The 19,686-nt window shown below is 37.0% G+C and overlaps 4 protein-coding genes across 6 annotated transcripts; 3 read left to right on the top strand and 1 right to left on the bottom strand.

The window, feature by feature from the left end:
* Positions 1 to 38: 38 nt before the first annotated feature.
* emc (Basic helix-loop-helix domain-containing extra-macrochaetae) lies at positions 39 to 2,868 on the top strand. The gene has a single exon (XM_011636968.3). The coding sequence runs from the start codon at positions 526 to 528 to the stop codon at positions 949 to 951; it is 426 nt and encodes a 141-aa protein (XP_011635270.2). The 5' UTR covers positions 39 to 525; the 3' UTR covers positions 952 to 2,868.
* LOC105425943 (uncharacterized) lies at positions 1,120 to 5,058 on the top strand. The gene is made up of 2 exons (XM_089076598.1): positions 1,120 to 1,254; positions 3,453 to 5,058. The coding sequence occupies exons 1-2, from the start codon at positions 1,144 to 1,146 to the stop codon at positions 3,768 to 3,770; spliced, it is 429 nt and encodes a 142-aa protein (XP_088932724.1). The 5' UTR covers positions 1,120 to 1,143; the 3' UTR covers positions 3,771 to 5,058.
* Positions 5,059 to 5,577: 519 nt separating this feature from the next.
* Positions 5,578 to 10,930, bottom strand: Psa (puromycin-sensitive aminopeptidase). The gene is made up of 4 exons (XM_011636967.3): positions 10,501 to 10,930; positions 9,736 to 9,980; positions 8,873 to 9,023; positions 5,578 to 8,683 (listed from the first exon to the last, which is right to left on the bottom strand). Exons 1-4 carry the CDS (start codon positions 10,627 to 10,629, stop codon positions 6,605 to 6,607), a joined length of 2,604 nt encoding a protein of 867 aa, XP_011635269.2. The 5' UTR covers positions 10,630 to 10,930; the 3' UTR covers positions 5,578 to 6,604.
* Positions 10,931 to 11,649: 719 nt separating this feature from the next.
* Eip63E (cyclin dependent kinase Eip63E) lies at positions 11,650 to 18,366 on the top strand. Of its 3 annotated transcripts, none has more exons than XM_011636970.3 (7): positions 11,650 to 12,384; positions 13,801 to 13,890; positions 14,191 to 14,319; positions 15,354 to 15,547; positions 15,625 to 16,010; positions 16,101 to 16,645; positions 16,738 to 18,366. In XM_011636970.3, exons 1-7 carry the CDS (start codon positions 12,339 to 12,341, stop codon positions 16,827 to 16,829), a joined length of 1,482 nt encoding a protein of 493 aa, XP_011635272.2. In that variant the 5' UTR covers positions 11,650 to 12,338; the 3' UTR covers positions 16,830 to 18,366. The 3 variants fall into 3 exon arrangements, with proteins under 3 accessions (XP_011635272.2, XP_088932716.1, XP_011635274.2); XM_089076590.1 differs by lacking the exon at positions 11,650 to 12,384 and adding an exon at positions 12,603 to 13,001; XM_011636972.3 differs by lacking the exon at positions 11,650 to 12,384 and adding an exon at positions 12,603 to 13,057.
* Positions 18,367 to 19,686: the final 1,320 nt, after the last annotated feature.

Raw genomic sequence — 19,686 nt, 5'->3', positions numbered from 1 at the left:
AGACACAGGTGAGGGGCGGAGGCCAGTCGGCTTCGTTCCGTCAAGCGATCGTGTGCGATTCTGATTAACGGTATACTCAGCGTTCACTCTACGTCGTACGCGACAATCGCGTCAACACGCACTCGGCACCCGGTAGCCGCCGAGGATGATGCGGCTGGTCAGTGAATCGAATAGCAGTGGGTGACCTCTCGCACGTGTGATTCCACACTCGATCAACGAACAGAACTAGGAGAGGCCTGTCATATCACCTCAGCGACGTATCACTTGACGAGGAGAAATCACGAGGAGAGATCTTGCGTGATCCACCCTCCGCTCTTCACGTGCATTCGCGCCTCCTGCGTGTTCGACAGCTCCTGCGATCGATAAGCACACGCGCGGTGAGTGTGTATATGTGTGTGTGTGCGGGTGGCGCGCTGTCGTCGGACGATCACTCAGTGTGCCCGCAGACGGCGCCGAGAGGAAGGAGCGAGCGCCGGATCGATCGGCTCGGTCGCCCGACCAATTTCTGATCGCCGCTGTCTCTGCATGAAGGCGATGGTGGTGAGCCCGGTGAGTGGCAGAGTGCCGCCCAACCATCGCGGCGTTCTCCACAACGGCCTGGGAATCGGCGGCAGGCGCGACCTCGAGGCCGAGGAGATAGCCGCTTATCTGATGAAGCTGCGCTCCCTCGTCCCGGACATGCCGCGTAAACGGAAGCTGTCGAAACTCGAGGTGATCCAGAGGGTGATCGAATACATCTGCTATCTACAGACCGCCCTGGAGGAGACGAACGCCACGCATCAGGACATGAAGACGATGACAACGGCGACGACGACGACGACGACGACGACGGTGGAGGCGGCGACAGTGACAACACAGTCCTCGAGGCAACCTCTGCTGAACGCCGCCACATCGATCGCCGCGACAACCACGACAACATCCGTCGTAACCACGACGGTTGCCGAGCGGTGACCTGCTGATCAGATCCGCTAAGGTATAAGTCGCATCGAAGCCACCCTCCTCACTGGACTAGGTAGATCGCTCTTCGAAGTATCCATCATCAAGCTGATCTACCCTCTTGGCTTGGATCACGGGAGAAGGTGTCGATCGCATCGCGGAAGAGGATAATCAAGGATCATTCGAAGGCGCGTTCTGCAGCCGAAGATGGGATTTTGTATGACGGTGATGGAGAAGGACATTTTGATCAAAGAGCGAGTCCCGCGCGCCGGTTTCTCAAGCTCTACTCTTCCCCCACACACCCCGCAATGGGAAATTGTAAATATATTTGTATATACGCTCATCGCATTCCACATGAGATCTCTTATGGTTATATAAGGACCTGGCACGAATTTTACCCCTTCCCCTGCCCCTCCTTCTGTTTCCCATCTAGAATCTTGTCATTCCGATCGTTTTTTAACCGACCACTCGATCTTCTATCGCAAGACTGGCAGAAATCGGTTTCCCTGCGATTTCTACTTTCGAGATTCCCCGTTTTGCGATGGACTGCGAAAGATGACGTGCGAGTTCCGACTAACGTTGATTTTTTTTTTTTTGAAACTACCTCCGCGCTTAAATCCTCCAAGGACCAGAATCTTACTCTGGTGTGAGATTCTCGAATCTATTGTAAGAAATAGACGATCGTAAGCGGTCATGAAGAGATTCGGATTATAAACAGCTAACTGTAGAGGAGCCGTCGCGATCGTGCAGACTAAGTGTCTTGGTAATAAGCGAGGGATCCTGAGTTAAAATCCAGTCGGTCTCCGTTTATTTTTTCCGAATCTAATAAATATCTTTCACTATATCACATACATATCGCACACGAAAAATCGTAACGTGTACCATACGATTTTCGTATGCGATATCTTTCGAGAATAAGGCCTCTGGTATCGTGTATCACATAATGCGATATCATGCGTTAAATGAAAACGTGCGCACGCGTTTGAGCACAACGAACGCTCGTTATGTTCAAGTCATTACGTAGCGCCCCGCCCAATTTCGCCGATCGATCGCCTTTTCTTGCGGAAGTCCTCTCCTCCTCCTGGAAAACACACCTCGTTGTGTCGTGTCGCATCGTATCGCATGTCGCACGCGCGTCCATCGAATTCGCAGTCGTAGACAGCGAAAGAAATACGCTTTTTTTTTCGAGGGAATCGAAACAAGTTTGCGTGACAGTCGGCGAATTTGGATTTCAATGCCGGAGATGTAGCATGACGATGACGATGATTGCATCGATTCGTACGAAATCGAACTCGCCGAGATTATATCGATTTTTGGCAAGGTCCAGTTTATTTTCTATTAAAATTTCACATTTCTAGTATTCCTAATTATTGTATAGTTATCACCGTCGTTGTTTAGCCTCTTATGTTGTAATCACAGTTGCCACTTTCACGTCGATGCTCCATCGAAAATTTGATTTCCAAAAAAAAAAATTCTTGATTTATATACTTGTATAATTTATATAATTGTAAATGCGGATAAGTGGAAAAAAGTGGAAAAAAGTGTTGTAATATTTTGCTACGTCACATACTTAATATCTCATTGAACATTTAAAACTTTATCGAACTTACCTTGAAACTGTGTGTGTATGTGTGTATGTGTGTGTGTGTGTGGGGGGGGGGTGTTTTTTATATTTTACTATGTTTTTTCTTTAAAGAAATCATCAAAATTCAAAGTGAGAATTTTTGGCGTTTGTCGAAATGCCGGAAATTCATCTGTCATAGATTTCTGGACGAGCAGAGGCAACTGTGATTTGTAATTTAGAAAGTACTCCTCGCCTTCTCAACCCGCGTAAATATTGTATATTTGCAAAGACTGAAGGGCTGTAAGTACATCAATACGCGGGCGTACTGCACTCGTACACTCGAAATAAATTTAAACTGTGTCTATAAATTAGTTCCGTACATTTCTTTGTATTCTTGAAATGCCGTACCTCCGTTGCTTCTCAATGGCCTATCCTACCGATCACATACGCACATAAATTGAGTAAATAGAAGTTAAATCATAATTTCTTAAAATCTATATTTTTATGAAATTAAATAATAAAATTATTAATATCAATAATCAATAAAAAATGGAAAAAGAATGCTCAAAGTCACAAAAGCTAAATTTGAATTCATCGAAAGAGCTAAGAAACATTTCTTCTCAATTTTGAAACATCTCACGTATATTCACACATTTAATATAGAAATTTGTACAAAAAATTTATTATATACTCGTTACTTTATTATGGAAATGAAATATTTCGTTATCCTGAAAATTTAATAAGCGAAAAGAGTGATTAAATATTATATTTAACTTTTCATATTAAATATTAAAATTTATCAATGAATATATAATAGATATAAATTTATTATAACTCGTAAAATATGAAGATATTTTATTTATATTTTATTTTTTTATATTTTTTAAAAAAAGAATTAAACTTAAAATATAGAGACGTTTGAATTTAGCAACGTGTTTTTCACATCATCTAGGAAAAATCTGCGAGGATTCGACGATATCGGGAATGGAAGCCAGATGGTACAAAGAATGGAGGGACAGGAAGATTAAATAGGCGCACGTGTGCGCAACAATCTATGCACACGTGCGAGGAGGAGTGTCGATCGTTCGCCATCGCCATCAGACTTGTCAGAAAGCGAGGGATGTATAAGGGCGACACATCGTTCCGGCAGGGTGTAGGAGTTCGCAAAGTCCGTATTGATCGTCTTCTGACGCGGGTCACGTGCGCGTTCCTGGGAACGCTCGATCCGGGTTTTACCCATGGGAACCGATTCCAACCCCATGTCCCTTGATGTTCTCTTTCTCTCTCTCTCTCTCTCTCTCTCTCTCTCTCTCTCTCTCTCATCCCCTTCCTACCTCTTCCTTGGATGCTCGTGTCCGCTCTTCATTCCCCTATTTCAGCGAGACAGCGAGTGAACGAGAGGATGCATTACCCCTCGGAGAATTTGGACGATTCTCTAAGACACCCCCCCCAACACACACACACACACACACACACACACACACACACACACACACACACACACACACACACACACACACACACACACACACACACACACATTCAACATGCTTAAATATATCAATTCTTCATTTTGAGATATTGCCTTTGAGCACAATGTAATTTCTTATATTCTATATAATATAAAAAAATATTTAAGTTGGAAAAAGAGACGTCAAACTGCAAAATTTAAAAATAAGAATAGAATTATCATAAAGCGCAATATTTGTGAATGATTATTTTACTTACTAAAATATTATTTGTCAATAATCTGGTAAAAATCAATGTTTTTGCATCTCGGAATTCTCGCGATTATATTTTCATTCTATCTGACTATGTAATGATATTACAAGTAACGTGTTACTATTCAACATACATTCTCTCTCCCTCTCTCTGTGTATGTGTATATATATCGTGTATATATATCGTGTGTATATACGCGATCATATATATTTTATATCAGATAAATGAAAAACAAGATAGTAACAAAATAGTAAATATATCAAACGAAATAAATATTTGTTTCAATTTCAAATCAGATAGATTTTTAGATATTTATAATAGTAGTTGTGAAATAGTAATTTATAATAGTAGTTGTGTAGAGGGTGAAAAATCTTTCTTTGAACGCGTAGTGGAATACTCGGTAACAACTGTCAGCTGATTGCGAATAGCACGCTGATAATTAAAATGAAGGCTGATTCATTACCGGAATCATCTTCCTTCTTTGTCTCATCACGTATGATCATCAAAACGAAGCATCGCGCATCCATCATCTCTCTGGAGTACCGGTCGTGGGAATTCGAGAGAATACATGTATATATGTATATTGTAAATACGTATATATGTGTATCATTGTATTGTTGACGTGTTATTCTAAATACGTTATTTGCGATAAATATCATCACATGCCTCGGTAATCGAAGGGATAAGATGCCTGCCCTCAATGTGAACAGCGTCCATCCTTGTTTTTTTTTTACTGCTCGAAACAATTTCAATATCTCACATTCAATATCTCACCACCAAATTTTGTTCAAATTTATACTTACATAAAAATGAATATTAATATCTTTTTCCAATAATTATACATTCTTCATTCATGATTCATTTAGTTTTATAAGTCCAAATTACATACAAGACCCAATACCCAATAATATAATAAATAAAAGATAGAGAAAAATTAAAAACTACAAAAAAAAATAATTATATATGACTTATATAATTATATATATTATATATCTAGAGAAAAAAATCGATGTTAGCTATTTTTCTCTCATAAGTATAAAGATATAAGTATAAAGGAGACGGTATACATTAATGTTTGAGGTAATTATGACATTGATTTAACATTAATATTTGAAATAAACAGTTATTTCTAAATTATAAACTATAATTTGTACATATTATTAGGTATTATTATTACATACTAATAAGTTTTGTATAGGATTATAAAGCTATTACTATCATTATGAAACGTCACTTATAATTGAGCAAGAGCACATTAAATCTGTTATCGATAATAACATAATATTCTAAAGATACGAAAATTCAAATATTTTTGTGACAAATGTCCACGAGGTATTAAAAAATTGTAAACTGTCTTTGCGATGTTTGAAAATCTTTATAGATACTTAATATAAGTACTTAGATTTTGGGATACAATTGTTTCTTTTAATCGATTTACTACTCCATGAAAATAATTAAGTCACATCGATTAAATAAGCACAGATTATAATTTTCTGTGATTATTAATTATTTATCAGGTTTAAATTTAAATTATATATATATATTTTGGCAAATACATAGGTAATAACTCTCTTTCAGAAAGATATTTTCATATTCATATATAATTCTTTTAGATACCATGAATACTGTTAATATAATTCCATTTAAGAGTTTACGAATGAATGACATATGAATAAACAATAATAAAAACGTAGTCAATCTTTAACTGATTTTTCTAAATTATTCTTATACATAATTACTTATATATAATCATATTTTAAATAGATCTGGCTTTAAATATTGTTGCAAGTCGTCACTGAAAACTAAAAGTTTCGATACAATATTGAGAGTTTCAATTTCTAATAATAAGTGAGAAAAAAAATCAAATTAAAAATATCAAATATTAAAATTTTTAAAATATTAAAATTTTAAATATTAATATTTGAATTAATATTTTAAAATATTAAAATTTTTCTATAAATGATGAACTTGAAATTATGATTGTGGAATATTGGAAATTATGACTATGGAAAAATGATACCAGTAATATCATATGATACCAGTTATGAATAAAACGATAAGAATATTGTAAACTCTTGGATTATGTCAAAATGACTCGTTAATGAGGTATAACAAGTATAAAGAAAACTGTGTATTCTTTCGTTCGTTCTTCTCACTCTGAAAATTCTAATTAACATTAACCAAATTTGCATTTTTTTCACTCGTGCGGCTTGTATCGGATCATTTATCTCATATACGAGAGATAAGTCCGTATTTAATTAACTTTCCTTCACAATATCAAGCAGTACCGTAAGATGCTCACATAATAAAATCATTCAGTTTATATTTTGTTTCGAATTATGCCAATATATTATCAAGGTAACAGAGAAAGAAGTGCCTTTACTAGACTTGAGTAGTCAGATATTTTTTGATCGAGTCTTTTTCTCGAGCGAGCCATGCGGCGTTCAATCTAATGGACTCCACGCACTGCTGTACCGTTCTTTCGGTGCCTGGAGTTGGATGATTTTCAAAGAAGCTCTCCACATCTTTGGCTTGTTCTTCACTGACAAAGTTTTCCGTAGTGAACTTAACCAACCGTGCCAATAAAAAGCCGCCCTCATAACGATCTAACAGAGTCTTCCATTTCTCCTTGAAGAAATTCCATGCCATGAGACGTCCTTTGTAGGACAAACCTACAGACATAATGGCAAATACCGTATCTTGAGCACGGACTTCCTCACTCATAGCAAAATCTAGAACCTTTCTTAGCAAAGCTTCATCTTTGATTGCACCAAGAGCTCGTAAAATTCGTTCTTTCTCCTCTTGAAGATCGGCCTCTTTGTATAGTTTTATCATAGTCTCGTAAGTGTTAGCATCACCTACAGAAAGCACAGCTCGATAAACTGGACTACGCAAATCAGCAGCGAGCGTCGTTGTGCCGTTCACATGTAGCTCGAATCTTCTTTTCGCTTCCTCGATAGTATCTTGATCGTTTAAAGCTGCCATGCGGCCTAGCACAAGAGATCTAAGTAACGTGTTTAAATGACTTTCATTCGGCTTGGGATCCCAACCTAATCTGGCATTAACATCGTGAAATAATTTACGTCCGAACGCTTTGAAAGAATCTTCAAAGTCTAAGTGCGAAATGAGAATGCCAATTTTGCTTAGAATATTCACTATATTGGACCAAACGGTATAATTGTCCTCATGTAGAAATGCCTGCGTTAATTCGAGCACTTCTACAGTGGATGCGTAACCAGCTTGTACCATTGCAAAGAGATCATCTAATAAACCTAATCTGTCCAAAGGAGGTAACGTGTGATTCTTAATTGCGGGTAACAAAAGTGACAGAGCAGACTGGCTGTAACGAGTTCGATAGAAGCCAATCGTACCAGGATTGATCTTCAACCATGTGCCCTCAGGAACATCTTTAATAACAAATTCCTTGGTTTTCGCGTCTAATACATCGTCGAATATAGTTTTATTCGGATCTTGTGAAGAGCTCACGCTTATCGGTATAAGCCATGAGTCCACATTATTATCTACCGATCCGTCGGCCAGAAATCTCTCTTGAGATAAGGATAAGATCCTATCGTTGCCTTCTTGACGATAGTCGACTTTAACGACGGGGAAACCTTGTCTCTTGGTCCATGATGACATCACTCTACGAACTGCTTTATTACTGGCTTCCTCTAAGGCGGCCCAAAGATCCTCGGTCTCCGCATTGGCATAGCTATGTCTCTTTAGATATAGATTCATACCCTTTCTAAAATCATCATCACCTATATATGCATGCAACATACGAATCACAGAAGCACCTTTGTGATACGATATGTCGTCGAAGATTTCATCGATCTCTGATGGATGACCGACCGGTACTTCAATCGGATGACTGTTCTTCAAAGCATCCAATTCTAATGCCCGGATGTACGTATCCGTCACAAATTGCGTCCAGATATCATATTCTGGGAACAAATGCGCGACGCAGAGAAACTCGACAAATGACGCGTAGCCTTCATTTAGCCATAGATGCGTCCACCATTCCATTGTCACAAGATTACCGAACCATTGATGTGCCAACTCGTGTGCTACTATCAATGCAATCCACTGTTTGCGCACTGCCGATGTATTCTGTGGATCCACAAGCAGACAGGTTTCGCGATACGTTACAAGTCCCCAATTTTCCATAGCGCCGGATGAAAAATCGGCAATCGCTATGAGATCGATCTTCGGCAGAGGATACGCGATACCAAAATAAGTCTTATAATAAGGCAGCACCTTGGTAGCTACTTCCAAAGCAAATTGGCCTTGTTCCTTCTTGGATTTGGGCACATAAACTCGAACCAACACACCGTCACTCGACATGTCTTCTATGTAGTCAAAAACGCCCACTACTACAGCCACTAAATATGTTGACATAATAGGCGTTCTTTCAAAAGTCAAGGTCTCGTAATTGCCATTTGTAACTTTGTTTTTCACGGGCTGAAAATAAAAACAAATGGTTATATACATATATACATTTTTTAAAATATTATATATGTACATATGTATTAAACATAAAAAAAGAAACATTTATTTAATACAAATATATCTATTTAATATAAATAGAATCAGAAAATAAGAAAAAAGAAAAAATGAAAACAAGTAATACAGATGCCGGGCGCTGCTTACCATATTGGAAAGTGCTGTAAGACCGATTGGTACTTTCAGTGTAATGTCAAATGTGGCTTTCAATGCTGGTTCATCCCAGCAGGGAAAGCAACGTCTAGCATCTGTTGGCTCAAACTGGGTAACCGCCGCATGTTCAATTGTACCATTCTCTCTGAAATAAGAAAAAAAATGTTACGTTTACCATATCCAATATGGAATATCTAAAATGAAATTGTGAAATATATATGAAAGTTGGAAAATTATTCATTCCAACATGGAAAGAACTTTCGCACTAATATGAAACACAAATAAATTATAGTAATTATCATTTTGCCTTTAAAAGATATATATAAATACATAGTTGAAATATTAATTTTGTTTATCCATATATTATTATGTATTATGTATTATTTTCAAATGTTAAAATTAATAACTAAAATACATGTAAAACATTCTTTTTTCTTAAACAGATAGAGACAAATTTATGATTCTTCTTCCTATATTGACAAATTATATCTAAATATATGATAACAGTAGCTCCATATGTGATCAAGTCATAATATTGATAGATTCTAGATTTATCCCTAATTCTTATTCTAGATATACGAGTTGATTTTTTAAAAGTATTATTAATATTGTGCTTTCCAGATGGCAATAAGTCTAAAAATACTGACAGATAAAAAAAATATAAATGCAACTTTAACAGTCCTTATGTTTATAACATTATACTATAAAAGGAAAAAGGAAATCATTGCACTATACTTTTAGTGCAAATATTTAAATTATTTATTATATTAATTATATTTAAAATATTTTTTTCATAAAAAAGCTATCAATGTTAAGAAAATTTGATATGGTATATTAAAGAAAAAATATATTCTTACCCAGTATATTTGCTCCTATAAAAGCCTTTCATTTTATCATTAATCTCACCCACGAATTCTATATTCAGATATCCACTTTTACCAGATGGCAAAGCTTCAGAAAACATTAAGGTGGCTGTTTCTTCTGATGCTGATAGTTCAATTTTCTTAGCAGTAATGATTTTATCATCATTTCCATTAAAAGTTGCATTTTTTATGTTAATTTCCAAAGAATTCAAAACAATGGTATCTGTTGGAGATATCACCTATTTCCAGAAAAAAAAAAAAGATTGTCATTATTATCATTGGAAAGAAAAATTATAATAATCATACTTTGCAAAATTATTAAAAATATAAAAACAAAATTTATAAGTGAATCGTATACAATTATCTCATATCAAAATGATTTTCCATTACGATTTCATTCGCAAATACAATGCCATTGTTGAAAAAAATAATAGATAACATCTGCAAATATGAGCGGAAATAAAACGCGAGTCACTGCGGAATTAACCAGCAGATTGTCGAAAGGATTAGAACCATAATTACCGGTAATTACGAGATAAGGCATCCGCGTTTTAATATTTGCCAATTAAATTTCAAACCTAATGCTATTCAAACAGCACGCTAAATAATTTCTTGGTTATGTTTCCCATATGGTTAGTGGCCGCTTTATTCGCCTTCTCATTTTCGACATATTTTTTTTTTTTTTTTTTCCAATATTCAAGGAGAGAACGAAGAAAGACGATGAAGAGAGATCGGGGTCGGACCCGCGGCGGAACTTACGTCGAGGTACACATTCTCCGTGCCGTCGAAGGTGAACGCGGTGAGATTCGGCACCAGGGAGATATCGTAGTGATAAGGACGCACGCACAACGGCAGCCGGCGAAACGGCTTCTTCTCGTCACCGGACATCGCTCCGCGCGGTTTGTTGGCAACTTCGCTCGCTTCGCTGTGTGACGCTTCCGAGCAGTGTGCCACCGTTTCTCACGGTACTCGCTAATGATAGTCGCTACAGCCGCGACGACGAGCCGCTATCGCCGATACTCGCCGATACTCCCTTCCCTTTTTGCTGACTCACAAAGCGACAGCGAGCAACAACGAGCGACGACGAGCGACGGCGCACACCAACACGTGCAACGACGCGCGAGGAACATCGAGGCCAGAACACACGGCCGGAGATGCAGGCGGATATTGATATCGCGCTCCTATGCGCGATTGTCGGCTGCGTTCGGAAAATACAGCCGTTTAACGAGCACGCACGCTTGTCATTGGCTGCGTTCAGCGGAGAGAGAGACCAGCTTTGCCACTGTTACAAGAGTCTTCAATATGATTGGTTTATACATTTTGGAGACTTCCAAACCGAGAAAACCTCTCCGAGAAAAAGTTTACTCGATATAATATAGTATACGTCACGTGTACTATATATTTCTGTGAAGAACTAAAGGCCGGTGCTTAGGAATTTTTTAGTGGAATTTTTCACCTATTAAAAAAAAAAAAAGTGATAAAAAATGACAAGTATTTTTATTATTTATCTTTTTGAGAACTTTCTTGTAATATTTTGTAATGTAATCCGCATAGAAAAGTAGTATAACCATCAGTATGGATACTTCGCGAAAAGATGCGTCGTTGCGCAGGCTATTTTTATTCGGATGAAATTTAACGCGGACAGAAAATATCTATTACTATAATTTAAAAAGTAATTATACTGTTATTACATTATGCTTGCGAAAAGATATTTATTTCTTTATTCGTTCTTGGATTTCCAATTATTAACATGGCGGAATGATCCCTTAATCAAGTTGTGGAGATGAAAGATACCAACACGGAGTGCCTATATTTTATACCGCGCTGGAACTCTATTCCGCCTATTCTAGCTTCTGGCGTGCGCTTCTCGGGTGGACTCGGCTGATTCGCGACTTTCGTTCGGTATGAGGTGGTGGGTAGCGGTATTCGCATAACAATCGGAATAGGTTTCCAACGAGCGCTCCGATCGGTCTCCGATCGCGGATGATCCTCCGAGACTAGTGGCGGTGTGCGCGAGCGCTCATTGTCAGCGAGATAGCGCAGGCCGACGGGGTCGTGAATCTCGTGGAAGAGAAGAAGAGAGAAATACATAGAAAGAAAGAGAGAGAGAGAGAGAGAGAGAGTGAGAGAGAGGAGGGGTGTAAATTGTGTACCGATGTGAACTTGCCCCTCTCCTGGGCCGAAAGAAGCGATCTCGGTGGTGGCAGCGGACTTGGCGTGGTGGTGATATTCTCACGGTGGCGAGAACGACACCGTATAGGACGAACTCATCGCTATCGCCGCCGCTGCCGCCGTCGCCGCCGCCGTTGTCATCGTCATCATCATCATCATCATCATCATCATCATCGACGGGGACAGTGCGGAGGCGGTTTCATGGCGCGAGGCGAGGCGACAGGTACCGCGCGCGTCCCAGCGGAATACGAGACGATCGCGCGAGCGACGTGAGAGAATCGTGTGAGGGAATAGGGAGCACGGCGATCGAGATCGGTCGTGGGGAAAAACACGGCGGCGGCAGCGGCGCGTGCACGCGCACGCACCCGAGAGTGCGTTACCGCCCATATGTGATGTGTCCCGTGCGTGCGAGCGTATGAGTAATCATGTATTGTCAGGACAAGAGTTCGACCGCCTCCAAGAGCAAAGAGGGTAAGTCCGCGGGCGCGGACACCGCTTGGCCGCGCGATCCACTCCGCGATTTCGCGCTCGCCCCCCTCCTCCCCCCCCCGACGAGCGACGTTCCGGCTTCTGGCCGTTTCTTATCGGCTTTTGGCCGCTTTTGTGCGCGCGGGCGAACGAGACGTACATGCATACGTGATATGTATATACATGCATCGCACGTGTGTGTGTGTGTGTGTGTGTGTGTGTGTGTGTGTGTGTGTGTGTGTGTGTGTAGAGATGCGTACGTGTGCAAGCTTGGTGAATGAATAAAGTGAGTGAACGAGAGAAAGAGAGAGAGAGAGAGAGAGAGCGCAAGGTATCGCGTTTACGGATGGCAAAAGAGGGGCGAAACTGCAGTGTGCAACTTAGGAAAGAGAAATCATCGAACGCTTCTCTCGCCCGGCGCGATATCGCCCGATATCTTGATACACTGTTGGCCACGGAGAAGAGGAATGCGCACACTTATCAATTTCGATCTCGCGGCTCTGCGAGATCAGGCTGGCTTTTCAAATCGTGCGACGAGTGTGACGCGATCTTTTGTGTGTCAGCGCGAAGGAATCCACGTCATTTGACAATTGAACATTTCGGCTAGAGATTTGTCCATGGTTATTAGACGCGTAAAACTAATTTATTAGTTCGTCGACCTCTCCACGCTACTACGGTGCATACTTGTATATGCATAACTGTGTTATATTTGTATGTGTATGTGTGTGTGTGTATGTGTGAATGGCATGTTATGTATCGCACACATACGGCAGTTTCTCAAAGTTTTTATCGTATCGGGGTGAGCGTTTCCGTGAATTTGCTTTATTTATGTAGCTTGCTCCAAGAAAATAATAATTGGCTAGTTCAAACAAATTGATAAAACACTTGGAAAGTACATACTTCAGAACACATACTTTTACATTTGAAAGACTACTATCTTCTACATTGATGAATCATCAACAGTCTGGACAGATAAATTCTTTGGTTTGAGTTAAAGCCTTATTTAAGTTTTTTATATTTTATTTTATATATTATTGTTATTTTAATAGGAATACTTTTAATAGGAAAAAATTTTACTTTATTGATAGTTCTTGTTAATTATATCATTAATAAAAAAAAGATCTTTTCCTGACAATTGTGTTGCATAATACATACGTATGATTACATACATATTTTTTATCATATAAATTCTTATCGTGTTAAGTTTCTTGCATTATCATTTTGAATGTTTTATACACACACACACACACCACACACACACACACACACACATCTGACGTAACATAGAGTATGATATCATCATAAATGATCTATTATATCTGAATAACTCTTGGCCTTCTGTTATGATCTCACGCTGTTTAAACTTACACACAAAGTATCAAATTATAGTGGTTTAAATATTATACTTGTTATATACAGGGCCTGTGACAATGCGAGAGAAGAAAGGCGGTGCTCTCAGCAGAGTACAAAAATTAAAAAAACGCCTTAGTCACAGTTTTGGACGACTTTGTAAGTATTTTTTATTTAGATAATTATTTTTATGTAGATAAAATAATTGTCACTAAGATTTAAATATTATTATCCTTTATATATCTAATATTAACAGAGATAATTAATATCTGATAAATGATTATGCAAATTATGATTAAACAATATGACATTTTATGGTCTTAATTAATATAAATAGGTCTTAAAAACATCATGATGTTGAATAAAATAATTTAAGAAGATTAAGTCATTAGTTGTTTGTTAATTAAATAATTATTGCTATAAATATCATACATTTAAATATCATTTATTTTATTACAGCTATATCAAAAGAAGAGGCTGATGATGCAGCAACCAGAGGTCAATTGCCATACAATGGCTATTCTGAGGAGTTCCTAGACCGTTTGGAGCCAAATGGCAATATACCTGCGGACAAAGATCGTCGATATGGTGAGTTTTTGTTTAAAAATATGTGCATCTAATATATATTTCCATTCTTTTGAATAATGAACAAAAGATTTAGTTTACTTTTTATTATAATACAAAATATAAGTTTAATTAATGCCATATACTTTATAAAGCTATTTTAAACTAATTTTTATATGTGTACATATATATACACACACACACACACACATATAAAAAGATTTCACAAAATCATTGGATATTCTCTTTCACTGACAGATTCTATAAAACATTTTAAGACGAAAAATCTAATACAAAAATATTCAGGCTATCATAATTTTTAAATTAAAATTATTTAAAGTTGTCTAATCTGCAAAAAATTCATGCACTCAGATATGGCATTTTACATAGCAGAAGATGTTTTATTGACTCGTACCTACATTCGTTCGTCTGTTCATGACTCATTTGGTTTTAATGTGATAATGATGATAATAATAGTGGCAATGATAGTTTCAATAATTTAATAAATATTTCAATTTGAGTAATATTATTGTTTTGACATTAATCTTTATGTATAATAAATTGAACAATCATGTGTAAATATGACAAAGCTTAAAAGTAATTTTTTTATTATTGTATACAAAATTATATTAATATTTAAAAACTTAGGGTGTCTGCCTTTTGAAAAAAATCTGAAAAATCTGGAATTCTCAGGAAATTTTTTTACAATATTTGAATAGAATTAAATTGAAACAATGTGTAAGTGTCTTCTTTATTATGTGACGTATCGTATTAACAATACGATTCGCGTGAATTTTCCGCAAACCGATTGGTTTTAAATGCTTCCCGTTTAAAAGCTATTACAGCCTTGACATTTCCATATAAAAGTTTTAATTTTAATTTTCATGTTCTACAGAACTTGTCAGAAGAACTTGGAAGAAAAGGGAATTTTGAAACATCCTGTATAATTACATACAAAAAATACAATATTTTATTTTCAAATTTTATAAAAATCAGCAATTTTATGTATCTCTATTACCGTTATTTTAAGAATGTTTTCGGAAATTGGATTGTCATAGAATGGACAGGTGTGGGCGATCACGAGAGAGTGCACCGGCAGCTTTCGGTTTCAAGCGATTCCAAACTTCTCGATGAAGACATACGAGAAGAAGCTAGGGTAATCCTGCGACCCCGACGTCCACCGCGGCCCAAATCTGAGGTTTTCCTTGGTCCAGATCCACCTAGAAGAACCAAAAGATTTTCCGCTTTTGGGGTAAATGAATACATGCATATTCATTTGTACTTATCCTGTAGTAGAGTATATATTAATATCAATTTATATCTTAACAGGGAGATTCGCCGTTCGGAAAATCCGAAGCTTATATAAAATTGGAGCAGTTAGGAGAGGGATCATATGCCACAGTGTTCAAAGGATACAGCCATCTCACTAACCAAGTGGTGGCTCTTAAAGAAATTAGACTGCAAGAGGAGGAAGGAGCTCCGTTTACTGCCATTCGCGAGGCAAGTCTCCTCAAAGAATTAAAACATAGCAATATCGTGACCTTACACGATATCATTCATACTCGCGAAACGCTCACGTTCGTATTTGAATACGTTCACACCGATCTATCGCAATATATGGAGAGGTATGGAAGCGGAAATGGAGGACTGGATCCGCGTAATGTTAAATTATTTCTTTTTCAATTATTAAGAGGACTGGCATACTGTCATCGCAGGTAATCACAAATACATATATAGTATATAATGTCGATGTTCATCTCGATATTCATGGATTAACTTGTTTTACTTTATTTGTTATATTTTAGGAGGATTCTACACAGGGACGTAAAGCCACAGAATTTATTAATCAGCGAGATAGGAGAACTTAAATTAGCAGACTTTGGACTAGCAAGGGCCAAATCCGTGCCATCGCATACATACTCGCACGAAGTTGTGACCTTATGGTATAGACCACCCGACGTTCTTTTAGGTTCCACAGAATATTCCACCTCGCTTGACATGTGGGGAGTAGGTTGCATATTTGTGGAAATGTTGACTGGCGAACCGACATTCCCAGGTGTACGCTGCACGTACGACCAACTCGATAAGATATTTAAGGTGCTAGGCACACCCACCGAGGAGACTTGGCCAGGGGTCACGCATCTGCCCGGGTATAAAGCACACAGACTGATATTTTATCCGCCGCGAAAACTGGGACTCTCGTTTCCTCGGCTTTATGACATTGCCGAGGGCGATAGTATGGCGTCATTGCTATTACAATTGAATCCTGATCAACGGATAGGAGCGGAGGAAGCATTAAGACATCCCTATTTCGCCTCTCTTCCTAGGAAACTATATGAATTACCTGATGGTAAGATGGTTTTTGTAATATCGCACGCAACGCACCATTGAATGTTATTGTAAGATACGTTGTCTCACGTGATACTCTTGATTCTGTTGCAGAAGTGTCGATATTCAGTGTAGAAGGTTGTCACTTGTATACAAACTCGAGGCATGGGTGCACGGATTCGCGTCACACGACTCTTAAGACTTGAGGTTAAATAAACATTAAAGAAGTAAATTATAAGTAAATTCGCAATTTACACGTTAAGTGAAACATTCATTTTCATGAAATTCATACGTCTCACATACACACACACACACACACACACACACACACACACACACACACCACAATTAACACACATACGCACGCACGTACATGCACTACTCCCAGGCGCGTTGTTCGCTCTCTCTCAGGGCTGTTCCATGATTTTCGCCACTGTTTTTTAATCATATGCAATAACAATGTTCTTTTCTTCTTCTTTCCGAGAATATACGTATCGAGTAAATTAATTATTAACGAAAATAAGTCATAAGATAACTCTGGTCAAGGAAACAAGAAAGTAAAGCTTACGGCTACAAGTAAAAAAAAAAAAAGATTATAAGGATTTGCGCACGCTCGATTTAGAAAGCAAACGCACGCACGACCCATCCTCGCACTTCGTCCAAATACTATATTTAGATCGATACCAATCAAAAAAAATAGGTACCATACCGCCGCCCTACGTCTCCCCGATCCCAACCCAAGCCAAGTAGGGCGGATGGTCGCTGGTTAGCAAAACTATTACGAACTAATTATTACTTATCTTAGAAAAATTGTGGAAGACCTGTAGCACTCTATATAAACAAATTTTATTGCTGTTTCAAATACGATTTTGGTGACTAGGACAATTGAGAATATTGATAGATAAAATAGGGAAAACCGTTATTTGAATTAAATTTATCGTTAGATGTGATGATAGCGTTTAAGGTAGGAGTTTAGGGGAGGGGGGGGGGAAAGAACAGTGCGTCAGTATTAGTCAAGTGCCGTAGTCGCCAACATCGCAAGATGCAGTGAGAGAAATTAAGTGAACGCTCATCGTTGATAATACCCGATGGTAGTGATTTAGATGTAAGTGATTAGCATTAGATCATATTCAATATCAATTGAAGTTTATCGACAATGTCGCGACGTAGGGTAAATGATAGCAAATTGAGATACAAAGAGAGAAGTGAGACGTAGCGATTTTAGACTTGTCGAAATTTCATTTGTTCAATTTGCTAATTATTATTGACATTAGCCAAATGGTGCTCGAGCTATAAACTGTGACGTGTTTAATCGATCTCGTACTCGTGATATACTTATTTAACGAGTATCCGTTCGATTTTCTAAAAACTACCAGATAAAATAGCGTTGGTAATAGTAGAAGTAGAGAAACGTAAAGAAAAAAAAAAAAAAGTAATGGCGTTACAGTTCTTCCAAATTTTGTCTAAGCTACAATTGACTATTAACGCGGTAATATTACTCCTTTTCGTAGGTTACATTTATACCGATTTTTCAGCACACTTATTAAAAAAAAAAAAAAAATATATCAACGAGGTGAAAGTAAAAAAAGGAGAGGGAGTTTTGAAAAGATTTGAGAGACGCTATTGCTATTACTACCGATTATTGCGTTTATTTCGGTAGATTGTATATAGAATTACCAGATTCGTATTATCGATGATGCTGAGATAGCTGAATCGAGATAATAAATGTGACTTTGTAATAAATTCAAATGTATGATATTCTAGACCCTGTTTATCCTTAACCCGGCAGTGGTATTACAGGGCTAGGCGAAATATCCTACAAAAAAAAAATTACATTTCAAGTGTAGTTCACAAAATTACATTTCGATACCTATAAACATTTTATAGGAATACAAATTTAAGCTATTCCCTGAACTAAAACGTTACATGCTGTAAAGATTATACTTCGTCTAACAAAAAAAATATTCATTCATAGTGAATTATTTTTGCATTTTATGAGAAAACATGAGTAAGCTATACTAAATACTGCAACAAAACGTAGAAGAACGTATTAGAATTTCGCGCGTGTTGGAATTTCGAAATGTTACATTTTATTTTTATACTCGCACGATATGGAACACATATAAGAAACATTTTCTCTTTCGTTGATATTAAATAAAAAGTATTTTCATTTTTTTTATTTAATGTCTATCGTCAAAAAAACTATTTATAAATAGTTTTAGTTCAGTTGTTCCTTGATATTTTGACATTACTATTGTCGTCATACGAAACATCTATCTATCGTAATTGAATACGTAATGTAAAATTAAGTTTGTTTAGATATATTAAGATTTATCTTTTTTACCCTGCCATTCCTATGAAGAACATTTATAAAATAAGTTATAAGTAGACTGATAATAATCATAAACATAATTTATGTTTTATGGAAGGTATTGAGAGGTCGTAGATTATTTTTAGAAAAAACAGTGCGTCAATTTTTTTATTCTAATGTGAGATTTGTAAATTACCGTTCTATGGATAGTAACATCGGATTTTGTTTTTAGAAAAGGATATTCACGTTTAATATAAAAATGAATTAGTTTACATTGATCTCAATAAATATAAAGAAAATAGAGAAGAAAAAATTAAGTGTACAGTTTTCTTTATGTAATAATTTTTTTCTTCATATACATAGTTTTGGAAGTACGTATAAATATGCTTTTATTTATAATTGCTTTTTGATTCTTAACTTTAAATAAATATATTTACTTTATCATTTTATTTTATGTTACTTTAAGAACTTCTACTTGACTTAGTTCATATTGATCAATGGTTTAATCAGAAACATTAATAACGGGAAAGATTTAATATCTTGAACCAAAACCTTCTTAAAACTCTATAATTCGATGAATCGTTAGATTTTTTTTATTTGATATGAATAAAAAGCTTTGTATTTTTTTGCAAATTATAAGTATCTTGAGATAGTCTATAGTATTTTTTATCATTTAGTCTATAAATTAATCAATTGATATTGCAAAATCGTTTGTCAAACTATTGACATTTAGTCGAGACAGTTGGACAATT

The sequence above is a fragment of the Pogonomyrmex barbatus genome, unplaced genomic scaffold (assembly GCF_055798465.1).
Source record: "Pogonomyrmex barbatus isolate J1 unplaced genomic scaffold, ASM5579846v1 scaffold2, whole genome shotgun sequence".
Taxonomy (NCBI): Eukaryota; Metazoa; Arthropoda; class Insecta; order Hymenoptera; family Formicidae; genus Pogonomyrmex; species Pogonomyrmex barbatus.
The sequence above is the reverse complement of the archived record's forward strand: the minus strand, read 5'-3'. Positions and strand labels throughout refer to the sequence as shown.

Excerpts from the sequence above, each read along its gene's own strand:
- Psa (XM_011636967.3), bottom strand. The coding sequence starts at position 10,629 with ATGTCCGGTGACGAGAAGAAGCCGTTTCGCCGGCTGCCGTTGTGCGTG. Across the intron at positions 9,981-10,500 it reads CGGAGAATGTGTACCTCGAC|GTGATATCTCCAACAGATAC; the intron begins GTAAGTTCCGCC and ends TTCTGGAAATAG. Across the intron at positions 9,024-9,735 it reads TATAGGAGCAAATATACTGG|AGAGAATGGTACAATTGAAC; the intron begins GTAAGAATATAT and ends TTCTTATTTCAG.
- Eip63E (XM_011636970.3), top strand. The coding sequence starts at position 12,339 with ATGTATTGTCAGGACAAGAGTTCGACCGCCTCCAAGAGCAAAGAGG. Across the intron at positions 12,385-13,800 it reads CGCCTCCAAGAGCAAAGAGG|GGCCTGTGACAATGCGAGAG; the intron begins GTAAGTCCGCGG and ends TGTTATATACAG. Across the intron at positions 15,548-15,624 it reads AAAGATTTTCCGCTTTTGGG|GGAGATTCGCCGTTCGGAAA; the intron begins GTAAATGAATAC and ends ATATCTTAACAG.
- emc (XM_011636968.3), top strand. The coding sequence starts at position 526 with ATGAAGGCGATGGTGGTGAGCCCGGTGAGTGGCAGAGTGCCGCCCAAC.
- LOC105425943 (XM_089076598.1), top strand. The coding sequence starts at position 1,144 with ATGGGATTTTGTATGACGGTGATGGAGAAGGACATTTTGATCAAAGAG. Across the intron at positions 1,255-3,452 it reads ACACCCCGCAATGGGAAATT|GAAAAATCTGCGAGGATTCG; the intron begins GTAAATATATTT and ends CACATCATCTAG.